The sequence below is a fragment of the Podarcis gaigeae genome (assembly GCF_964106915.1).
Source record: "Podarcis gaigeae genome assembly, chromosome: 16".
NCBI lineage: Eukaryota > Metazoa > Chordata > Lepidosauria > Squamata > Lacertidae > Podarcis > Podarcis gaigeae.
This window is the reverse complement of record NC_139693.1, coordinates 39,266,724-39,290,671: the sequence shown is the minus strand read 5'-3', so window position 1 is coordinate 39,290,671 and position 23,948 is coordinate 39,266,724. Positions and strand designations below refer to the sequence as shown.

General features: G+C 46.3%; 1 protein-coding gene across 1 annotated transcript; it reads left to right on the top strand.

Moving 5' to 3' along the window:
• Positions 1-1,595: 1,595 nt before the first annotated feature.
• On the top strand, positions 1,596-23,948 carry LOC310833956 (anaphase-promoting complex subunit 5). Its single transcript, XM_083717169.1, has 19 exons — positions 1,596-1,886; positions 2,578-2,657; positions 5,662-5,771; positions 6,748-6,943; positions 8,483-8,549; positions 9,137-9,238; positions 9,788-9,978; positions 11,303-11,384; positions 12,232-12,321; positions 12,752-12,933; positions 13,926-14,061; positions 15,844-15,918; positions 17,001-17,122; positions 18,725-18,832; positions 20,598-20,745; positions 21,338-21,500; positions 21,916-23,077; positions 23,337-23,673; positions 23,828-23,948. The coding sequence occupies exons 1-17, from the start codon at positions 1,683-1,685 to the stop codon at positions 22,128-22,130; spliced, it is 2,271 nt and encodes a 756-aa protein (XP_083573295.1). The 5' UTR covers positions 1,596-1,682; the 3' UTR covers positions 22,131-23,077; positions 23,337-23,673; positions 23,828-23,948.

Below are 23,948 nucleotides of genomic sequence, written 5' to 3'. Positions count from 1 at the left end.
GGGAATACCCTGTTGCAACAGTTCAATAAAGGCCAAGCCTACAGGCTGCTGTTTTGCTCCAAGTTATCCTGGTTGGTGTCTTTGTTTTGTCCAAGGGAGCCCTCGGATTTTTCCTGTAACACCCTGCACGCCACTGGTATCAGCCAAGTTTGGTGATTCCATGGATGGGAATCAGCCATTACACTGCTGGTTCCCAGAGGCCTTGGTGCAATTTGATACCTGCACAGCCCCCAAAGAGCTTCCTCTGAATGTCTGCTACAGTGCTACCCAAGGCCGGCCCAAGACATTTTGGCGCCTGAGGCAAACCACAGAATATTCCCCCTCCCTGCAGGGAAGAAGAGGTGTAAACTAAGAACTATGTCATCAACAAGGGAGGAATAAAGATCTACATGGGAACAGGAGTGGGAATCGTCAACCTTACTTGATGGTTGAAGTGGGAATCACAAGGCTACCACAGGAGGGGAGGGGCCCACTTTGTGAATCACGCCAGGCAGCTGCAGAGCCCAAGAGACCCCAGAGAGCAACCCCCGCCATTTCCTCCCTGGGATGGGAGGAGTCCAGCAGCACCTCCTATCTGCTCTCCTTCCCAGGAGGTTTTTAAGCAGAGGTTGGATGGCCATCTGTCATGGATGCTTTAGCTGAGATTCCTGCATTGCAGGAGATTGAACTATATGACCCTTGGGTCATTTCCAACTCTACAATTCTATGATCCTATGCTGAGAGGCTGCTGTAGAGACGGCATTGCACGGGTGTGTGGGTGTGGAGCTGTTATGGAGGAGGCACATCCAGCCTCCAAGGAGCATGCCGCAGTTGTTGCTACCACCACCGCAGCAAGAGCAGGCAATGCATTCCTTGGAGATCAGATCCATGTACTGTACTGCCTCCATGTACAGTTGTGACCTGTCCCATATAATATAGGATTGTCCTGTATTTCAGTGTAAAATGCTACGTCCTGTATTGATACAGTTTTGTTCTGTATTTCAGGTTCTCTCTCTCTCCCAAGTTAGGGCAGAGAGAGAGAAAGAGAGCTCACAGCAGAGCAGACATACAGGACAAACTGTGTCCTGTATTGATTCAATACAGGACCTATAATTTTACACTGAAATACAGGGCAATCCTGTATTATATAAGACGAGTGGCAACCTTAGCTGGGCAGATGAAGGTATCTGGTTGTGTTGGCGCTGATGCAGCATGGCATTTCTTCTTCACTGCCCTCCTCCCAGCGGTCTTTCCTCCTTTGGTCACTACCGTGGATCCACGACTTGACCGCCTGTCTCCAGGCACTGCTGTCGTCTGCAAGAGAGTAGCACAGGCGGGGTCGCTCTTGCCAACCTTCGTGTCATATTTGTAATGCATGGTTGGTTTGCCTAGCGGCTAGCTCTTCCATTCTGTGTAAATGAGCAAGCCAGAACAGCCCTGCTATGGTTTTATATTTACTTACATACCCTACCTTTCCCCCCCCCCCCCTGACATGGAACCAAACCAACGCGGAACCTTTCACTTCGCGCCCCGCGTTTCCACTTCAACCCAGAAGTACGCCGTACTGGAGCCGCGCTCTGATTGGCTCCGAAGTGGAGCGCGCGAGGGCTCCTGGGCGCAGTTGCCGGGGTGACGGCGGCGTTTGCGCAGCGCCCGTGCGTGCGTCGTTCTTCTGTGCCCGCCGCTGAGGCGGGAGCGGCGCTATGGCCAGCGTGCACGAGAGCCTGTACTTCAACCCCATGATGACCAACGGGGTGGTGCACGCCAACGTCTTCGGCATCAAGGACTGGGTCACTCCGTACAAGATGGCGCTGCTGGTGCTGATCGGCGAGCTGGGCCGGGCCGGGCCGCACCTCAGCCTGCTCGAGAGGCGGCGCCTCAACCGGCTGCTGCTGCCTCTGCTGCAGGTGGGGCGGGGGTCGGGGGGCGGCCGGAGTGGCCACGCTGTCGGACGCGGGTTTAGCTCTGTCCCTCATGCGCTTAATTCCTCTCTCTCCTCGCCGCTTATCCAACACACACCTGCATACACGGGGGCATCAGATTCATGCCCGTGCGGACTGTCGTCGGCGAAAGCTTATGGTTTGTTATTTGTTTGCATTGATATGCCACCTTCATCTTCCAAGGAGCTCAAGGTGGTGTGTGCCTGGTTCTCTCTCCCTCACAACACCACTGTGCGTTAGCTTAGGTTTCACGAGAGGTGTCAGGGTTTTCCTTTCTTTAGCTCTGACAGTTCTCTTCTGCTCTTAAGTTTTCTCTTCACTGGAGATACAGTGGTTGGGCATTGGGAGTAGGACTGCCTTTGATGGCAGTGCCAGAGTGACCAGGTGAAGAAGACAGGGCTGCTGCACCTTCATAGCTGCAAGGAAGGTGGAGTTTCAGTAGGGTTCTTTGGATGCATAGGGAGCTATTCGTTATTTTTCTTTCCTTCATTACCCAGCTTGGGAATTCTTGTAGTGCAAGTGCAACAAGCAAAGTTGGGCACATTCTTTCCTGTAGTAGTATAGATGGCCATAGATGTTGGAGCTGGTACAGTTTACTTTTGTATTCATTTAGAAATTACTGTTAACTATTTCGTGTTTCCCCATGTGCTTTATTTAGGGGCCTGATATGACACTGTCTCGCTTGATTAAGGCTATTGAAGAATGCTGCCCTCACTTAGCGAGTTCTGTTCAAATAAGGTAAGTTCATTTGTTCTTTCCATAAGCATAATTGAGATGAGAGTTCTTAATCTTAACCCTCAATACTTTTCAAGCAGAATTAAACAAGTATGTAGTTAAGGACATGATAAATTGACGTAGTAGTAGGTTTAGTGACCTTTGATCTAAAGTTCGCATTGTCTAAGTAACCTGAAACAGAGTAATGTGGCTGTTTAAACAAGTGGGCAAACCAAAGAGCAGTGCAGAATGTTCTGGTTATATGCAGTAAGCCAACAAAGCCATTTTCCAGGAAACTCTATTCTATCAATTCTCCAGCCCAATTTTCCTGCCTCTCCCTCTCTCCCTGCCCTTAATAGTCAATATTTCATGGCCACTCAGCATGCTCAAACCTCATTGGACTGCTTTTTAGTTTCCCCCCCCCCCACTTTAGGGTTCCCCCCTCCCATCCCCCATCACGTGCAGGTGTACTTCTGCAAACCATGGGTGTGAGGGGTTTCCCCAAGCTTGATGATGCCTCTTCTTCCAGGGGTCTGCTTGAGTGTACAGTGTTACCTCGGGTTACAAACACTCTGCTGACCCAGAAGTAGTACCTTGGATGGCAAACCTTGCTCCAGAATGAGAACGGGAATCGCGCGCTGGCAGTGTGGCAGCAGCGGGAGGCCCCATTAGCAAAAGTGCACCTTAAGGATGGTTTCAGGTTAAGAATGGACCTCTGGAACGAATTAAGTTCATAAGCCGAGGTACCACTGTAGTTCTTTCTTCAGAGTGTCCAAGCCTCCCTCTCACTTTTCTAGTTCATTTCGTTCAGGAGTCAGTCCTAAATCCCAGCAAGTCAGATCTTAGAGCTGCCTAAGGGTTCCAGGGGAGGCTCTCCTCCAACAGGGGGCAGGTTTATTCTGCCGCAATACTCTTGGCAGGCTGAAATGGAGGGCTTCTATGCTTCTCCAGGTGTTTGACGGGGGGGGGGGGAGAATCTGTCTAGGCCCAGCCTGAAGAAAGCTTCCAGTGGGGAAGCAAGAACCATATCCAATCTTTATAGAAGGGCCTTGTTTAGACATCCAACTTATTCCCTCCTCTGGATGTTCATCCTTTTCTCTAAGGCTTTTTATACCCCCCACAACTTCATTCTGCGTAAGGCACAGAAATAGGGATCCCTCTCTTCCACCAGACAGCTAATGGAAAGTGCTCCTACCTCCTCCCACAGCTGGAGTCTCCAGACAATGTCCATTTATGGTCTCCTCAGGAGTCATTGCCTGTTGGTGTGGAGTAAGGACAATTTAAAGGGCCAAGGGCCAAAAACACCTGGCAAGCCCTGACAGCCCTCCACTTTCTCAGGCTGTCCCACTTGAATGAATAGGTCTCTGCCATATGTATTAATTTTGTATTGTATTTAAAGTACAGTCATACCTCGGGTTACAGATGCTTCAGGTTGTGTTTTTTTGGGTTACGGACCCGCTGAAACCCGGAAGTACTGGAACAGGTTACTTCCGGGTTTCAGGGGTTGCACATGCGAAGAAGTGCTGAATCGCAACCAGCGCGTGCGCAGACGCAACGCTGTGGGTTGCGAACGTGCATCCCGCACGGATCACGTTCGCAACCCAAGCGTCCACTGTAATCTGTTGCTTTTAACTTTTTATTATATTTTCTACATTCAACTGGGACATTTTTAGAAGGCCATTAATACACAACAATAAATATTAATTAACGCAAGAATGGTACCCCTTTGGATACATCAGAATAGGCACTTGGAATTTAGAACTCAAAAGCACAAAGTGCAAGTAGATAAATAGGTACTGCTCCAGCAGGAAGGTAAACAGCGTTTCCGTGCACTGCTCTGGTTCGCCAGAAGCGGCTTAGTCATGCTGGCCACATGACCTGGAAGCTGTACGCCGGCTCCCTCGGCCAGTAAAGCGAGATGAGCGCCGAAACCCCAGAGTCGTCTGCAACTGGACCTGATGGTCAGGGGTCCCTTCTCCTTTACCTATGAATATGTATGATGGGTTTAGCACACTCCAGATTTTGCTTATATCCTGTTCTTAAAAAAATTTGAAGCAGTTGCATTTGTTTATATAGGACTTTGTATAACCTTTATAGAACAGCCTTATGGGAGGGGAGTCACACACATATGTTCCAGCTGAAATCTCCCTCCCCCAGAATGATCTCCCCTTGGGCAAATGAAAATAAGGATTAGAACATTGACTTATAAAATTTATTTTGGCCACTGTTGGGAGAAAATGACATATTGTTGAGGAGCTAAATAGCTACTCTGAGGGTCCTGGTGGGCACATGGTCTGTGGGATGGTCTTGGGAAAACAGACATCTCTGCGCTCATGTCATATCACAAATTGCTTTGGAAGTCACTTTCAGAATACTGTTTAAAAAGTTCTAATAATAGAGTTAATTGTGTAGTTCTTTGGATCCTGGCTACAGATTTGTATAACATCTAGTTTTGCTTTTTTTAAAAAACAAAAAACCTAAAGCTCTCTTTGCAAATGCTTGCTTGTAGAGTTTTAAGGTGTGGAGAACATGTCTACCTATAAATCCCCAAAAAACGAACAGAGTAGCATGATGTAATGGTGTCATTTTTAGTATTTTAGTATCCTCGTCAAAGTGCTCTGTATACACAGAAAATTATACAGATTGTTGAGTTGGTAATTTTTAACCGAGTGTTTCTGGCCCTGTTCTTTGGCACATAATAATAACGACTAAACAACAACAACAACAACAACAATAATAAAATTCCAGATTGATCTAATTTTAATGCCACTTTCTAAATGAATGCTGCCCCCTGCCCCTTTCCCCACATTATTCTTTGGGGAGAGGACAATAGCTTGGTGGACTATCATATGGTTTGCATGCAGAAGGTCCCAGGTTCAGTTCAGGACATGTCCCGTTGAGATGATCAGGTAGCAAGTGATGGGAAGGGCCTGTGCCTGAGACTCCTGGAGAGCTTCAGCCAAAGTGAGTAGGCGGAACTGGGCTGGATGGACATGATCTGACTCTCTCTGTATTCTTACACTTGCAGAATAAAGCTAATGGCAGGAGGGGAGTTGAAAGATATGGAACAATTCTTTGATGATCTTTCGGAGGCATTCAGTGGAACAGAACCAGAAGTTCACAAAACCAGCGTTGTAGGTACTGTATCATTTATTATATAAAAACCTTGGAGAGCCTCTCTTTATCCTTAGGGGCTGCCTGAGTCCTGGGTCCACAGTGCTCACCTCTTCTTCCTGGGCAGGGGAAAGAAAGCAGGGCTTCTCTCACTTTCCTCCTATTTTCAAGGTAAAGCTGTTTCTAACATTACAAAGAGTCATATGTGTAGCTTATCACATCTGATGATATTTTGCACTGATAAGTTTTTTAAAACTCCAGCAAGGTGCAGTTTCCCAATACCTGCGCGTTGCACAAAATATGGTTTTGATTAGTGACTTCAGTGTGCCAATTTTTGTCAGGTGAGAAGCAGCCTTTCATTTATGTTTTCACTAGTGGAGACCATGGAGGAAACAGTGTGTGAGGGAGAAAGAGGAAAAAGAAGCCTTTTGGTTTGAGATGAGGAGGTCTGAGAATTCTTTACTGTCTCATGGATACTCTTCTATAAAAGGAGTGGCTAGCAGAGAGGTCAGAAAGGAATGGGTGGGTTTATACATTTGCTGAAAGTCTGTGGGAGTAAAGGAAAACTGGAGAGCAAAGAATTCAGTTCTCTATGAGTTGAGTCTGTACTAGTTTCTGATCCTTATGCCTGTGAAGATATACAGAAAAGTGGATAGGAAATGTTAGTTAAAATCTCAGAAGCCAATGATATGTTTGAATATGGCTTCTAGTGACTGGAGTTGCATGTTAAGTGAGCCACTGAGCTCCTAACCACTATTCATGACCAGAACAAGCTATGCAAAACTAGATGGATTTGCTTTGCTTAAGTTGCATCATTCATCCAGAGTGCAAAATTAGAGTTTATTTGGGCATGTGATTTATTTTTATTTTTTAGCGTGGAGTACACTTATCTTGGTTATAAGGACTGGCTCCCCATAGTGGTGTGAGTGGGTACTGCAGGATTTGATGGAGATTTGATGGATCACTCCAAGAAACAGATCCCTCCTCCCTCTCTCTGTAGGCTTGTTCCTGCGCCACATGATCCTGGCGTACAACAAGCTCTCATTCAGCCAAGTGTACAAGCTTTACACGGCTCTTCAGCAGTACTTCCAAAATGATGGGAAGAAAAGCGGAGGAGACGAGACTGAGATGGAGCTGACCCACTGTGGGGAGCTGGAAGGGAAGATGGAGAAAGATGAATTTGATGGGCCTCTCAGGTAAGCTTCTAAGATTTGTTCCTAAAACCTGTCTCTGCCCTGCTTTGATAAATAAATTCTCCCAGCAGCTTTTGTCAGTTTGGTGTCCTCCCAGATGTCTTAGGCTACAGTTCTCCTCAGCTGCTGCCAGCACAGCCATATGACTCATAGGACTGTGGAGTTGAAAGGGATTCTGAGGGTCATCTAGTCCAACCCCCTGCAGTGCAGGAATTTCAACTAAATCATACATGACAAATGGCCATCCAATCCCTGCTTTCAAATCTCCAAGGAAGGAGAGTCCGCCACCTCTCATGGGAGTCTGTTCCACCGTCAAACAGCTCTTACTGTCAGAAAGTTCTTCCTGGTGTTTAGTTGGAATCTTCTTTCTTGTAACTTGTTCGGGCCGTAGCCTCCAGAGCGGAAGAAAACAAGCTTGCTGCATCCTCCATGTGATAGCCCTTGAGATATTTGAAGATGGCTGTCATATCTCATCTCAGACTAAACATACCCAATTCCTTCAACTGTTCCTCATTAGGCTTGGTTTCCAGACCCTTGATCACCTTGGCCGCCCTCCTCGGCACATATTGTAGCTTGTCCATACTCTTCTTAAATTGTGGCGCCCAGAACTGGACACAGTACTCCAGCTAGAGCAGGACTATAATTTCCCTTGATTAGAACATTAGACTTGACTTCAGTTAATGCAGCCTAGAATAGCATTAGCCCTTTTTGCTGCTGCATCACACTGTTGACTCACATGAAGCTTGTGGTCTACTACGACCCCTAGATTCTTTTCACAGGTACTACCGGTAGGCCAGATATCGCCCATCTTATATTTGTGCAGCTGGTTCTTCCTGCCCAAGTGTAGAACCTTACATTGTCCCAATTGAAATGCATTTTGTTAGTTTGGGCCGAGTTCTCCAATCTGCTAAGGCCATCTTGAATCCCAATTCTGTCTTCTGTGGCATTAGCTATCCCTCCCAGCTTTGTGTTATCTGCACATTTGATGAGCATCCCTTCAGTTCCTTCAAAGTTGTTTATAAGGATATTGGACAGCAACAGGCCCAGGACAGAACCCTGCGGCACCTCACTTGTCCCTTTTTTCCAAGATAATGAGGAACCATTAATTGGCACAGCAAATCCATCCAGAATCTAGAGAAAAGGTCTCTCCCACCATCTGTGACTAGATCCTTCTAACAGAAAATGCCAGGAATTGAATGTAGGATCTTCCTCATGCAACACGTGCTGTATCTCTGAGCTCATTTTCCACCTCCCCCCACTCCTTAAGGCATATTATCTCAATCTTTTTTACAACAACCCTGGGAAGACATGGAGGTTGTCGATATTACACCCATATTGCAAATGAAGAGCTGAAAATGAGTGAGTGAGTGGTTCTGGCCAGAAGTAGTGTTTGACCCCCAGGACTTCTTCATTTATGATTCAATAGGCTGAGCATATAGAAAAGCCATTTCAGCCTCTTTGGTAGCCTTGGGGTAAGGTGGTCTTGTAATTATTAGCAGGCCTAGAAGGAATTTCACAGTGGGTCTTTTGCTCTGTCTCAAGGGAGGAAGAAATATCTTGCAATGGCCCGCTGTCACAGAAGCAAGCAGAATACTTCCTCTCTCAACAGGTATGTTAATAGTTATTCTTAAACCTGCCCATCGGCTGAGCTAAAGGTGTTGCTTCTGGGGAGGGGGGCTTTTCCATGGTGACACCTGGTTATCCCCAGACACATTTGCATGCTCCACTCTTAGTGTCTTTAAAATGCCATGTGAGGTCTGCCCTGTTTCCTCACACCCTAATACCTATTCACTCTGTTGGAGTTCTGAAACAGTTTTTAAAGTAAAACATATTGTTGATGTGATTGAAAATTTCAAAGGGCTTTGGATCCCAGCCTTTGAGTTCAGTTGCATTGACATCTGGATGCTAGAATGAAAGGTATGTTTGAGAGTCATTCTTGCTTGAATCCCTTAAGCCTGCTTTTCATCTCTCGTAATCAAATTAGCAAGAGCCTCTCTTTTGAGTGTAGCCTAACGAAGCTTTGGCTAAATCTCTCCATGGCAATTTGTAAACATGCTGTCAACCACCTTTTTCTTCCTGATATGGAAGGGATTCTGTTGCTGTGGTGATAATAAAATTAAATGGTTTTTAATCCCAGCAAATTCATGCTTGTCTTTGTCTGGTTGCTCAAGTGACAGGTTTTTAATTTAATTCCAGGCATCTTTATTGAAAAATGATGAGACCAAAGCTCTCTCTCCAGCATCTTTGCAAAAGGAGTTGAACAGCTTGTTAAAATTTAACCCAGATTTTGCTGAAGCGGTAAGTTTGGTTTGGTTTCCCCCCACCTAGGCAGTCTGGTGTAATCTGTACTGTAGCACACTCAGCAGTTTGGTGTTGGTAGTACTGGTAACAGTTTTAGTGACATCTCTGACCATCATTGGCTGAGCTAGTATGTCCTAGGCAGGCCAGGCAGCATAGCTGTCGTTGGTTGAGGTGCCTTGTTTCTAAAGGAGGGCATACAGAAAAGAAGAATGTGTCAACAAATTAGCAGCTAGGAAAGGTAGGGCACCTGGGAAAGCAATGGGAATTGGTACAGAATGCTGAGAGAAGGAGGGGGTGGGAAATTGAGAAAGAGGGAATGGGCAGGAAAAAGAGGAGCACGTGGTTGGGGACTGCAGTGATAAGGAAAGTGGAAAGTACTGTGGTTTGAAATTAGCCCACCAGATTCTTGGCCTCATGGCCCCTAGTCATTGGGTGACCTCGCAACCTTTCACCAAATTACTGTGCGCTAAATCTGTGTTCGTTGTGGCCATTGCAGTTGCCTCTGATCACACACAAGATGTTGTTTGCTGCTGTTTTCATTTCCAGCATTATTTAAGCTACCTGAACGGCCTTCGGGTCCAAGATGTCTTCAGTTCAACACACAGTCTCCTTCACTACTTTGACCGCTTGATTCTCACCGGCGCAGAAAGCAAAAGCAACGGCGATGAAGGCTGCGGGCGGAGCCTGAGATACGCAGCTCTCAACTTGGCTGCGCTGCACTGCCGCTTTGGTCACTAGTGAGTTGCTTTGTGTTCCTTCTGCTGCACAAAATGGCATGAGATCTTCTCCCCCCATCTGCCACATTGCTGTTTTCCCTCTGAGAGATCTCATGTGAACTCAAGATGGTCCCACAAGATCTCGTGAGGGCATCTCAGAGCCCCTTTGCTGAGTGGCACTTGCCTGGTAAGCAAGGCGGAGCACTTAAAAGCTCTCTGCCTTTTTGGGGGAGGGGAAGAAGGCCCTCTCAGTATGCCACCTTCAGAAGGTAAGGATGTTTGCACAAGGGGGTTCCGGGGAGGTCAGGTATGCAATATGGTAAGCTCTTATAGTTCCTTTCCTTAGCGGTAATGGTAACTGCAAACAATAAAACAAAATAAACTAAAAATTGTAGTGATAAGATGATGGTAAAGAATAAAATAGTAATAGGAAATTGGAAAGAAAGTCATCACCAGCATTTTAATGGAGGGAAACATGAATAACATGATTTGTTCAGTGAAGTCAGCCTTTGAGTGGGCCCATTGAATGAATAGACTTTGACTTGACTCTGTTGATTTCTGTGGGTCCACAGTGAGCATGGCCTAGCTCGATGCAACCCAAACTTACTGAGTTTCATTCAATAATATAAAAAAAAAATGATATGAAATGTGGTTATACAAATAAATAGCAACTGACGGGATTGCTCTGATTAAGGATGTGTCCTGAACTTTGTCATTCCAGTAATGGATGAAACGTTTTTAACACAAAGGAAGTGGTTATCTCGCTCACTTGTTCATTTCCTTGCTGTGCTGAAAATGAATCAACTGAGACTGAACATTTCTCTAAAACACGATGCCCAACTCACCCCCTGAGCCCCCCAGCAAGACTTGAGAGACAGCCACTTTTTCAATGAGCCAAGGAGGGAGAAGGGGGGACCTCGGCGTGCCGGTGGGGGGAGAGGGATTGCCTTCTCTCTCTTTATGCTGATCTCCACACAGACATATCCAGCCGGTCCCTTGGCCTATTTTCCCAGCTGCTGTTGCTACCACTCTGCTTCTGCCTTCCGGAGCGGATCCCTTGCACTGTGGTTGCATTTCCGTGCAAAGGTCCCAGAGTGTACTGTGGATCAGAAGTGCTCCCCCCCCCAGCTCTTAGCATCAAGATTCTACTTATTGCTAACCCCGAAGCCCACTGGGAGGGGTGGGGAATCAACAATGGGATACGATCTTTTTGGCCCCTGACAGTTCCAGACCCTGCTCCTACCAGATCCCTGGGTTTTTTCACCTCCCTGCCTGTAACATCTCGTTGTTGGATGAGTCTGCATGAAGAGATTCTTAGCTACCTCTGTGTTTCCTTTGACTGTAGCCAGCAGGCTGAGCTCGCCCTTCAGGAAGCTATCCGGATCGCTCAGGAGTCCAATGACCACGTCTGCCTGCAGCATTGCCTGGTAAGATGATGGAAGCTTTCAGCTGGTGTGACAGAACTGTTGCTCACTTCCTTTCCATTACTGGTGCCTTCACAGATGCTGTTCCTATTTGCCATAAACTCTGAGGATCGGACAGGCTGCAGGTCTGCAAAAATCTTGGCTGGTTTTACTAAACTGCTTAAAATTGTGATCTGTTGTTTCCATCCAGCCCATGTTTCATCTAGTTTAAAAAAGGAAACGAAGAAAACAATTGACTTGTTAGGTTTTAAAAGCTGATTCTTTGCCTCCAGCTGGCTCTGGCCGTAACAAGTATGGCTGTGTAAAAGCATTCTTTTGCTTAATCTGTATTCCTTAACCATTTGAACACTGCACTGGGAGCTTAAATGCTTGTAGGAGTTTAATCTTTACTGGCAAATGCCTTGACTTCTATAGGTTTTCCTTCCCCTTTAATGGCACCAATCTGAGAGAGAAGATGCCTGCCTCAATGGCAGAATAAAATCTTTAAAGCTGTGAAACATCAGAAGCAGCATCAACCACTGTCAAAACCTATGACCATAACTCTGTGGGTCCCATTGATTTGTGGTCCACTGGCATCCATTCTTAATGTGAGGCTCCCTTTTGGCATGCTTGACTCCTGAAAGGCAGTTTGCAGGCATCTATAAAAGAGGAGAATCTACTGCTCCTCTATTGTGTCTGTGGACCAGCCTTCCCCTACCTGGTGTCCTCCTAATGTTTTGGACTACATCTCCCGTCGGCTCCAGCCAGCACATGCTGTACTCCTAAGCCTCTAGAAGGTACCAAGTTATGGAAGACTGATTTAAACTATTATGCAACATTCATTCCCCCCCCTTAACTCTTCACTTTCCAGAGCTGGCTGTACATCTTGGAGCAGAAAAGGTCGGACAGCTGTGTGCTCTTGGAGCACTCTGTGAAGAAAGCCGTCTATTTCGGATTGCCAGTATGTCTCTCCCACCCTTATTTATCCATTCCTTTGTCATTATAACCATTTTACGCAGCCCTTGGATTAAATGTGTTAAGGGCTGTTAGCAATAAGCAAAACTTCAGTTTTTACAATTGTAAAGGGCAATCACAGCAGATTTCCCTTTTTAAAAAATACATTAGATGCTTGGCTGCAGCCCTCCCTGGGAGAAGGTTCTGTAACTGGGGTGACACACCCAAAAGCACCCTCTTCGCAGTTGCTCCCCCAAACAGACCTTGTCCTAGGAGATGCCAGGGACTTCCTGCAGGCACTCTGCCGCTGAGCTGCATCCCTTCTCCAAACTCTGGCCCTGCGAGCTTGGCTCTTGTCGTTTGCTTGGGGCTCTCGTTGACTAATTGCTTCCCTTTTCAAATCCTGTGACTTTGTTTATTTTGTTCCTTTCTCCTAGTATTTAGCTTCCCTGGGGATCCAGTCCTTGGTTCAGCAAAGAGCTTTTGCGGGGAAGACTGCCAACAAACTAATGGGCGCCTTAAAGGACTCCGACCTCTTGCACTGGAAACACAGCTTGTCGGAACTCATTGACATCAGCATTGCTCAGAAGACGGCCATTTGGAGACTGTACGGTCGCAGGTAGAGCAGACCCTTATTCATCTGCCTGCGCCCGCCTGCTGCGTGCCCTGATTCTGCAGGAATGTGGAAAGGCTGCTGAATGTGGTATTGGCCACAGACTTAGGCTTCCTGGTAATCTCTGCTGTCAGTTAAAAACAAAAGTTTCTAAAATGGGTGGGTGCAAAAATAAAAATTCTAAAACCCCAGAAGCTTGTGGGCAACCATTCCTTCTATTTCCAGTGTTCAAGCTGTGAGTGCTGCTGCATATGTAACCATTGTGGCACCACTCATGCATGGGAAAGATTGACCAGCAGGCTTGGCAGAACCCCATCAGCTGCAGAAATGCCAAAAATCTGAATATAGTTGGCGGCCCTAGAGGCTTCATCTGCTCCCTGTTGCAGGATGTCTCCCTCTTGCCATAGGTCGCACCAGGGCTGCACAGCAGGCCCACCTGCTCCAGGGGGGAAACAGCTTCAGGTGGGAGAAGCCAAAAAACAGCTCAATCCAACTTATTGTATTCAGTATATGTACAACTTGACTTTGCCAGAAGAAGATGCAGTGAACCTACAGGGAAGTCCCAAAGAACTGAGCATGATCAGTGGCGATTGAATGCTGACTAATTAGGCCTGGGTGGGAGGGATGGAGTATCCAAGAGCACCAGGTGGCAGCACCCCTTGCTGCAACATTCTGTTGCAGATCTTACTTGTCCCTACTTAGCAGTTTGAGGGAATGCTGGAGAAGATCTCCAGCTGTCAGAAGCAAGGATTCATCGCCCTACAAAGTTTCTCTGTCATCCCCACAACCAGCAGAACTGAAATAAGCTCTGCAAAAATAAAATAAAATAAAATAAAATAAAAAGGGAATATGCAAAAAAAAATTTTTTTTTAATGTTGCTGGCAAAGGATTTTATTTTATTTTTTGCTTCAAAGTACACGAGATGCTTCTTCGCATAGCCCGAGGTGCTGGGTCTGTGGCTAGCATCCTTCAGCGCTCAAATCTTCCTCTTGCCTTAGCACCATGGCCCTCCAACAGGCCCAGATGTTGCTGAGCATGAACAGCCTGGAGGCCGTGAACGTGGGTGTGCAGCAGAACAACACCGAATCGTTTGCTGTGGTGCTGTGCCACCTGGCAGAACTACACGCGGAGCAGGTGGGTGGTGTGTGTGTGTGTGACTGCATGCTCTGGTTCCACACAGTCATTTGCTCTGTAACTGGCAGTTCTTTTTCTTCCTGGAGGCTGGAGGGAGAGGTCACTCTTCCCCTGAAGCAGCACCTTGGTTCTAAAAGGCTCTGGGACAGCCTGGGAAGACTGTCCTTGGAGAAATTTGGCTTTTAAACTAGGAGAGCAAGTCTCTGGCTGTCTTTAACCCTCGAAAGACACCCCTTTGCTGCTACAGAGAGCTTTTGCTCCAGCTTTTAGCTCCTGGAAGAGAGAGGACAAGATGTGCCAAAGCCTCAGATGCCTAGGAATTATCTGTCACCCCTGGGCTTCTCCTGACTGCTCGTTTTTTTCCACCAGCCTTTTGCTGTTCTGTTAATATTGTTATTGCTTTGTTCTGTGGTTTTTAATACAGTGGATGCTCGAGTTGCGAACGTGATCTGTGTGGGAAGCACATTCGCAACCCGCAGCACCGCGTCTGCGCACACGTGGGTCGCGATTTGGCATTACTGTGCATGTGCAAAGCACAATTTGGTGCTTCTGCGCAAGTGCCAAAACCCAAAAGTAACCCGTTCCAGTACTTCTGGGTTTCGACACGGTGCACAACCCAAAGCATCTGTAACCCAAGGCATGACTGTATTAAATTTTAGTAAAAGACTTGTTTTGATTTTAGTTGTGATGGCCTTGTAATCCACCCTAGGACCATTTGGTGAATGGGGGCTGCTATTAATATAGATAATGTAGGGTTGTCATATTTCAAAAAGTAAAAACCAGGACACCCTGAAAGTTGTTGAGCCCAAATGTTGTCGGGACATATGGTAGCCCTAAGATAATGTCTAATAATACATATTCAGGTATCGTCTGAATCTGCTGTGAGCATGCTTGCTTGCCTCCCTTGTCTGTCAGACTTCCAAGCCTTTTCAATCATCCTTAGGCTCCACCCCCTCATCCAGTAGGGTTGCCTTTTCTCCTTGTGGCACTGCTATGTCACCCACCAATCAATTCAGCTGTTGCACAGTCCATGCAGGACACCAGTGGATGGTGCCCACTTCCAAGATGTGGCTGGGTTCTTGGTTTCCCATTCTGGAAAACTCATCAGACCACCACCTTGGCGTCAGCAAATTGATGACACTTGCCCATTGTGGAGTCCCCTTGTCAAGTGAACTCTGTGGTTGGATACTCATGCAAGTGTCGTATGTTGGATAGCTTTCCATGACTGCCCAAGTATAGCCATGATGTGCTTTGGGGGTTCCACCTGAAAAAGTGAGTCTAATGGAGAATAGGTCCCAGGTCCCAGAAGGTTCTACAGCTCCTGCTTGGGTAGAACCATTTTAAATTTTCCATTTCTGCATCTGACAAAGTAGGCCATACTGTGAAAAGAAAAAACAAACAAACCTGCTTTTCAAATCAGTTAATGGTGTGTTAATCAGTTATTTATTTTCAGGCTGTTTCATTCTGGGGCATTTTATATTTTCTATTTTTCTTGTAAACTGCTTTGTGTACCGTGGCAAAAAGGCAGGTTAGGAAATAAAAAAGAAATCAAATAAATAGTCAAGCACAGAGTCCAGTCAAAGGCAAGTTCTGTTAGGGCTCTTTCAGTTCTCACTTCTCTTGAAATCAATGTGACTTAAAAGCACTTCGCCTTAGCAGGATTGTTCCCCAAATCTTACATTTTTTTTCTTGGAGTCCCTATAGACATCAAGGTTTCTGTTTTGAGAACCAATTTCTTGAACATTTACTTCAGTCTTGTCTTTCTGTGTATGTTTGTGTCAGGGCTATTTTACAGCAGCCTCTGAAATACTGAAGCACCTCAACGAGAGATTTCCTCCCAACACTCAGCATGCACAGGTGAGGCCCAATGTCTGGACTGTAAGCTCCTTGGGAGCAGAGACTTATCTTTTTTATGACATAGGGATGATGATGATGAAGAAGATGAAGCAGCAGCAGCAAAGCAGCAGCACTCTCAGCTTGCTTAGGGTAGCATTTCTGAACAGTGCTGCGTCCAGGATTTGGGGGGGACCTTCTTAACCTCTTAAATTCCCATGCTTCACCTGGAGGAAGCTCTCTGCAGACTTGAGTGAGAATAGTTCTGGTTCCCACATCTCAAAAAGGCTAATGTACAGCTGGGGAAAGCCGAGCGGAAAAGGTGAAAAGTAAAACCCTACCCAAAATGTGACCAGGGATCTGGAGCAGTTCACCTGATGAAAAAAGGCTAACATGGTGCCTTTCTGATGCTGTTGGGCTCCCATCTCCCTCCAGCCCCTGCCAGCATGGCCAGCGCTCAGGGAAGGTGGGAGGTGCAATCCAGCAACATCTGGAGGAGCCACAGGTTCCTCTGCCCTGGTTTAGAGATAAGGCGGCAAATGATGCCATTATGCATGGTGTGAAGAAAGAAAAGTTTTTCTCCTCCTCCTCTCTTTGGTCCTCCAAGGAAGGTGATTGGCATGAGAGTCAGGGCAGGCAAGAGGAAGTCCTTTTCCACGCAGCACATGGTTAAGCAAAGGACTTGGACGAAAGACTCCCTTCAGTAAAGGGACAGGGAGGGGACTGCAGGGATGAGTGAACTGGAAAAAGAGATGCCACCTGATCCAGGAATATCGGAAAGGACTTCCGGATGCATGGACGTGACACCGGTAACGCCAGACGACTGCATAAGAATGCCTGACTGCATAAGAATGCCTGACTGGATAAGAATGCCTGACCCAGTCTGCTAAAGCAAGCACCCCATCCTCTGGGTTCTGTCATGGCCATCTTGGCTACAGCACCCTTTGATTTGTGTCAGGCCAAAGAAAGCAGAACCTGAAATGTTAGTACCTCTGTAAAATATATACCTATATGAAGTTGGCATGTCATATATTTATGAGGTGTGTGTGTAAGTAAGATTCCTGTCCTGTTTCTTTTTAACCTGATCCGGAAATGTTCTTCTCCAGCTGTGGATGCTGTTTGACCAGAAGATCCAGTTTGACAGAGCTATGAACGATGGCAAGTACCATGTTGCTGGCTCCCTGGTGGCTGGGATCACAGCCCTGAATAGCACCGAGGGGGTTTACAGGTAAGAGATCACACACCTGCAGGAACAAGGGCCTCTTCTGATGTCCCCTTGAGAAGGGATTAGCATTAACATGGGATTCAAATGCCTGTGGGATAAGGCATTGTATTCCTCTTTCTTTCTTTCTTTCTTTCTTTCTTTCTTTCTTTCTTTCTTTCTTTCTTTCTACTTGTGCTAGCTTTTCCCACTGTTACACTGCAGAAAATAAAAATAAAAAATATATACATAAGACGTTTTGTACATGCATTAGTAATGCTTTAGCGCATGAGTTGGGAAAAGCCTCATTGGCCGTCAGCCCTTGAGTGCATGGACTGCCAGTGCTGGATGTTTCACTTCTTTTAAGAAGAGAGAGAAACATAACTGGGATGCTTCCTTATTCCCTGTAGGCAAGGCCACAGATCTGTGGCAGACCACCTACTCTGTGTGCAGAAGGTTCCAGGTTCCATCCCTGGCGTCTCCAGGTGAAGCTGCACAAGACGCCTGTGGGAAACCCTGGAGAGCTGCTGCCAGTCAGTGTATGTATGACTGAGCTAGATGGAGCAAGGTCTACTATTTGTCTACCTAGCCAAGTATGGTCTTCTCTGGCTGGCAGCAGCTCTTCTGGAGCTCAGGCAGTCTTTCCTCGCTTGCCACCCAATGCCAGAGATTGGGCCTGGGCCTTCCTGCCCCTCTGCGTGCCCCCTCCCTCCGCAGCATCTGAGCAAGCTGCATTCTGCATACCATGCTGCTCTGGACCCGCAGTGTGAATGCTCTAGTTAGGGCAGGATGCCACCCGTGAGCCCATAAACAGAGGGAAAGCAAACAATTTCTAACTCCCCCTTTCTGAAAAGTCTGTTGCCCAGTGCCAATTGGCTCTTGCTATGGCGAGGTGACTTGCCTTGCTGAGTTCTGTGACCTTTCAGATGCGTTGGTGGGAGAGGGGTTGTTTGTTTGTTTGTTTGTTTGTTTGTTTGTTTGTTATTATGTTATGAATTTTTGCGTTTTTATACTGTAAACTCATCCTTTGATGAAGGGCAGTATATAAATTTAATAAATAAAATAAATAAAAATAAAAAGCAATTAAAATGCAATTAAAAACCACTATGAATATATAATATGGACACACCATGGACTGCCTGAATGAAACTTGCAGACCACAGTTTTGGAGCCCCTGCATTAGGGTTGAATAGAAACTATTGACGCTTCATTGCAATCCATTCTTTGAATTAAACTATTAGAAGTCTGTATTTTATTTTGAAAAATTATATCCTGCTTTTCATCATCTAGGTCTCAAAGCTGCTTACTATGATAAAAAGCTGCTTACTGTGATAAAAAACAAACAATATACAAAATTTTAAACATAAATTAAACCACAGAAATTTAAGTTCCCAGATATTTTTAAAAGAACATGAGGAATTTATTTCTTTATTGTTTTTAATGGTTGGTGGCTGTAAGGCCCTAAAATGTGGGATACATGTAAATCAAATCTTACGCTTGATCCAGCCAAAAATAAGCACTTTGACATCCCTTTGATTTTGAGGGAAGAGATTTTGAGCACTTGAAACCACTGCAAATTGGACGTGCTTCAGACTCCATTTTGGGGGCTCCTGGGATTCTGTCTTCCAGAAAAGCCATCCTGCTTAAAGCGCAGAATCAAATGTCTGAGGCGCACAAACTCCTGCAGAAGCTCCTGATTCACTGCCAGAAAATTAAGAACACCGAGATGGTGATCAGGTAAGCGAGTTTCCCTGGGAGCCTTCTAAGAGCCCTGCAGCCGTGGGGTGAGGCTGGGGGTCCTGCTGGGCCTCTCTCTTTCGTGGGCCTGGGGGAAGCTCACAGGGCTTTCCTGTAGCAGCTCCCCGCATGCAGAAGGCTCTCCCCAGGGAGGCCCACCTGGTATCAGGGCAGCCCTCATTTCAGCACTAACAAATAATCTCTTGCTTTCCTGGCATTTCGGCAGCACCAGCATTTTGATTACATTATAAACATGCTCATGTATTTTTATTTTTATTGTTTATTTACTCTGCTTGTAAATCACTTCAGACTTTATATTTATTTATTTTAAAAATAAGAATAAAATGCTTGTGCATTTTTTTTTATTATTCTGCTTGTGAATCACTTCAGATATCTTGTAGTGTGCTTCCTTTCACACTACTTCCTCTCTTTTATTCTCTCCGTTTCCTGCAAGAAGGGCTGGGGCTATAAGACCAGCCTCAAGTGCTGGGCAGAGCCTGTGGCTCAGTAGTAAAGCACCTGCTTTGTAGGCAGAAGGTCCCGGATTCCGTTCCCAGCACCCCTAGGTAGGAATAGGTATGTCTCCTCTCTGAAAGTATAGTGTCTAGGCCAGTGGTTCTCAAATGTGGGTCCCCAGCTGTTGTTGGACTACAACTCCCATCATCCCTAGCTGGCTGGACCAGTGGTCAAGGATGATGGGAGTTGCAGTCCAACATGGCTGGGGACCCAGGTTTGTGAAGCACTGGCCTAGATCAAGGGAACTAATAGCACTGCTCTATCCTGCCTTGGTCAGACCCAGCCTGGAGTCCTGTGTCCAGTTCCCAGCTGAGAAGCTGGAAGGTATGTAAAGGAGGGTGACCAGGATGGTCCAGGGTCTGGAATCCAAGCCTTATGAAGAACGGTTGAGGGAATTGGGTATGTTTAGCCTGGAGAAGAGGAGAGGGGATATCTGAAGGGCTGTCACGTGGTGGATGGAGCAGGCTTGTTTTCTCCTTCTCCAGCGGGTGGGACCCGAACCAATGGCTTCAAGCTCCAACTAAACCTCAGGAAGAACTTTCTGCTGGTAGGAGCTGTTCGACAGTGGAATGGACTATCTTGGAATCTGTAGACTCTCTTTCAATGGAGGTTTTTAAGCAGAGGTTGGATGGGCTGTCTGTCAGGAATTCTTTGACTGCATTTCCTGCATTGTAGCAGGTTGGACTCCAGTACATTTCCAAGCACAATTCAAAGTGTTGGTGCTGACCTTTCAAGCCCTAAACGGCCTCGGTCAGGTATAGCTGAAGGAGCGTCTCAACCCCCATTGTTCTACCCGGACACTGAGGTCCAGCGCCAAGGGCCTTCTTGGTGGTGGCACCTGCCCTGTGGAACACCCTTCCACCAGATGTCAAAGAGAACAACAACTACCAGACTTTTAGACGACATCTGAAGGCAGCCCTGTTTAGGGAAGCTTTTAACGTTTGATTCATTATTGTATTTAATATTGTGTTGGAAGCAGCCCAGAGTGGCTGGGGAAACCTAGCCAGATGGGCGGGGTATAAATAATGTTATTATTATTATTATTATGACCCTTTGGGCACCTTCCAACTCTAAAATTCTGTGGCTCTATGAAACCCTGGAGAGCCACTGCTGCCATACTTGACAATTGGGACCAGTGGTCTGACTTGATAGGCAGTAGCTTCCTACGTTCCTATGAGTTGGGTTTTCCCGCTCCTCTACTTACGCACACTGTTGTATTTCTTTCCTTGCTCCCCCCTGCATGACTTAGTGTCCTCCTGTCCATTGCTGAGCTCTACTGGAGGTCTCTGTGCCACACAATAGCTCTGCCCGTCCTGCTCCAGGCACTGGCTCTGTCCCAGGAATACCGCCTCCAGTACTTGGCCTCTGAAACCATCCTCAACTTGGCTTTCTCCCAGGTATCTTTGGCACAGGTGCAAGCAGTACCTGCTTTGTTCTTCCTGCTCCTTCATGCAGTTTTATCAGTGTGCCGTAAGGGGACAGCCCCTCGCTCCAACAGGGTTGCAGTTTAAAATTTGATGCACAAAAAGAAATGGTAAAACTTACATATGCATATAAGTTTAATGCATCTATCAATGTTTAATTGTTTTTAAATGATTGCTCTATGTTTTCAGGGGTTCTTATTTTTATCTGTAATTAAATATATATTTTTATGTATATAAATCTATAATAATTATAATAAAAGGGGGGGTGATAGGCATTTATTTCATTCTCCTGTACTTGGGCTTAGTGAATGACCTTGGGATGTGGGATCTAAAACAGCGGTTCACCAACATAATCTGCAGTTGGGACTCCAAATCCCATCAGTCCTGGCCAGCGCAGCCAGCCATTGGGGATGGTGGGAACTGTAGTCCACTCACACCTGGGAGCGTCACAAGTTCCCCAAACCCTGTTTTAACTTCTACACAATACCTAATTCAGCAAAGCAAAATCTAAACCAGCAGGTAATGATCTCTGCCTGACATTTGGGGGCTCCCGCTTCCCTTCCAGCTAATCCTTGGCATCCCCGAGCAAGCGCTGAGCATTTTGCACATGGCGATCGAGCCCATCCTGGCTCACGGGGCAGTGCTGGACAAAGGAGCCGCCATCTTCCTGGTGGCCAAGTGCCAGGTCGCCTCTGCTGCCTCCTACCCTCCCCAGAAGAAGGCGGAAGGTAAGAACTCTCCTCACACCTCCTCATCTCTAGTCCATAGGCATGCAAGTGAAATGATATATTGCAGGTGAGAGGACTCAGTCCAAGAGGCACAGGCCTTCAAGGGCATCCCTTGGGTACACACACCACCCTCCGCCCAGGGACACAGTCCAGCCAGGGAAGTGATATGGGAAGGGGACGGAGCAGGGCCAAGGAGAGGCGTGGCTGGTGGAGGCTTGGTTCAGGCAGAATCCCGAAGGCCCTGATAGGCAGCTGGCTTTATAATCTATTTAATCAACTGCATTTTAATATATTTCACTATTTAATCTTTGAGGAGGGGTGTGTTTTTTTAACAGTTGGGCAATATATGGATTTTATGAAACAAACAGGCAAATGTTTAAGCAGCAGAAGGAAAACTTTTGCTCTTTTTCGACAGCACTGGAGTCAGCTATCCTGAACCTCAACGAAGCCAAAACCTATTTTGCCAAGGTGGACTGTAAGGAGCAGCTCCGGGATGTCCTTTATCTCCAGGCCAGGCTCTTCCACAGCCTTGGCAAGCCCCAGGAGAGAAACCAGTGTGCCATGCTCTTCCGCCAGCTGCACCAGGAGCTCCCCGCGCGGGGGGTCCCCTTGATCAACGCCTTCAAATGAGCCCTTTGAGCAGAGGGCCTCATTCCAGAACAACAGAGCTCAGCGTCGTTCTGCTTCAGCAGGACTTGTGCAAGAGAACTCTCAAATAGATTGCCTCCTAAGCCGTTCCTCTCCAGCAGCCTTTCTGAGACTAGTCCTGTCCTCATGTTTGGGCTGGGGCTGATGAGGTGGTAGTCAAAAACATCTGGAGTTTCTCCCCCACCTCCTTCCATTTATTATTATATATCTCTTGTTCTGTGCAATCCTCAGCATTTGGAAATCAGTACCAATAAAGTTGTAGGTTTTGGGTTTTTTTCTTCCTACAAAGAAGGATGTTTCTGTCTGTCCTGAAATATGTTTCACTTTGGTTTGCTTGGGGATTCATGGTTTGTTTGGGGATTTCCTGCCCCCCTTCTTCTTGCAGCTGAGCCCTGAGCATTTGGCTTTACAAGTGGCTCCATTGTAGGGAAAGTCGGCTTTAGGAACACAAAAGGTTACTTGTGTGGGCAGCTAATTGGAGACTTACTTGCGAATTGTGCAATTTCTTCATAAAGTGACTCCTCCCCTGTGTTTGGAAACATAGAAGTGCTTGGCTCAGAAAGGACTAAGAGCCTGTATGCCTGGCTTGGATGCAGTACAATCACTTTCTTAAAATACTTCTAGGTTACACAAAGCATGCCATCCTCACCAGCTTCTAAGGAAAAGAACAAAATTTCTAGCTCTCGTGGATGTCTCAGGAGATCTGAAACCACATGAACAAAGGCAACCCCAGCTTCACCACAATAGTTTAAACATTATGTATCCTAAGTATACTGACATTACAGTGTACTCTATGTGGGGCTACCTTGGGATTGATCTGGGCACTTCTGCTGGTGCAGAACACCATGACTTGGTTGCTTGTTGGGGCATATTTGCCTTGTTTACGGGGTTTGCATCGCTGTCAGTTTGTTAATGAGCCAAGTTCAAGAGTTTGGATTTGGATTTGATATCCCACCTTTCACTCCCTTTAAGGAGTCTCAAAGCGGCTAACATTCTCCTTTCCCTTCCTCCCCCACAACAAACACTCTGTGAGGTGAGTGGGGCTGAGAGACTTCAGAGAAGTGTGACTGGCCCAAGGTCACCTAGCAGCTGCATGTGGAGGAGCGGAGACGCGAACCCAGTTCCCCAGAATACAAGTCCACTGCTCTTGACCACTACACCACACTGGCTCTCCAGTTCAAGTTCAAGGTGTTGATACTGACTTAAAAGTTCCTGTACAGCTTGGGACCAGGTTACCTGAGAGACTGCCTTATCCCTTATACACCCAGTAGGTGGCTGCAGTTGGCAGGAGAGTTTCTCTTGCTGTTCCAGAGATCTCAGAAGCCCGCTCTGCAGAAACTGAGCAGGGCTTTTAGCTGCGGCTGCTGCTGTTGTATGGAATAGCTTTCCCCTCAAGATACAACAAACACTCATTATCTGCACTTCCTGGAAAGAGTCAAAGGTATTTTTGTTCCAGCAGCCTTTCCCAGCTGCATAAATGGGTCTTCGCCATGGTTTTAATCTTCTAAATGCACTTCTTGCTTTTGTGTTTTTAATTGTGTGTAAATCACCTTGAGACAGAAGCTCAACCCAAAAATGTTTAGAAAAATACATATATTGGGGGAAAACTACATACAAATGAATGTATTAGTGAAGATAGCTGGCAAAAATGTGCATGTAAGTCAAAGCTGCATCAAAAGAAAAGTGTTTATTAGGAGAAATTCACATGTAAGTTGTTGAGAAATTCTCATGATTTTTTAAAAAAGAAATTGCTGTGGAAAACTGAAGATAGGAAAAATAAAAAACAGAGAGACCAGAAAA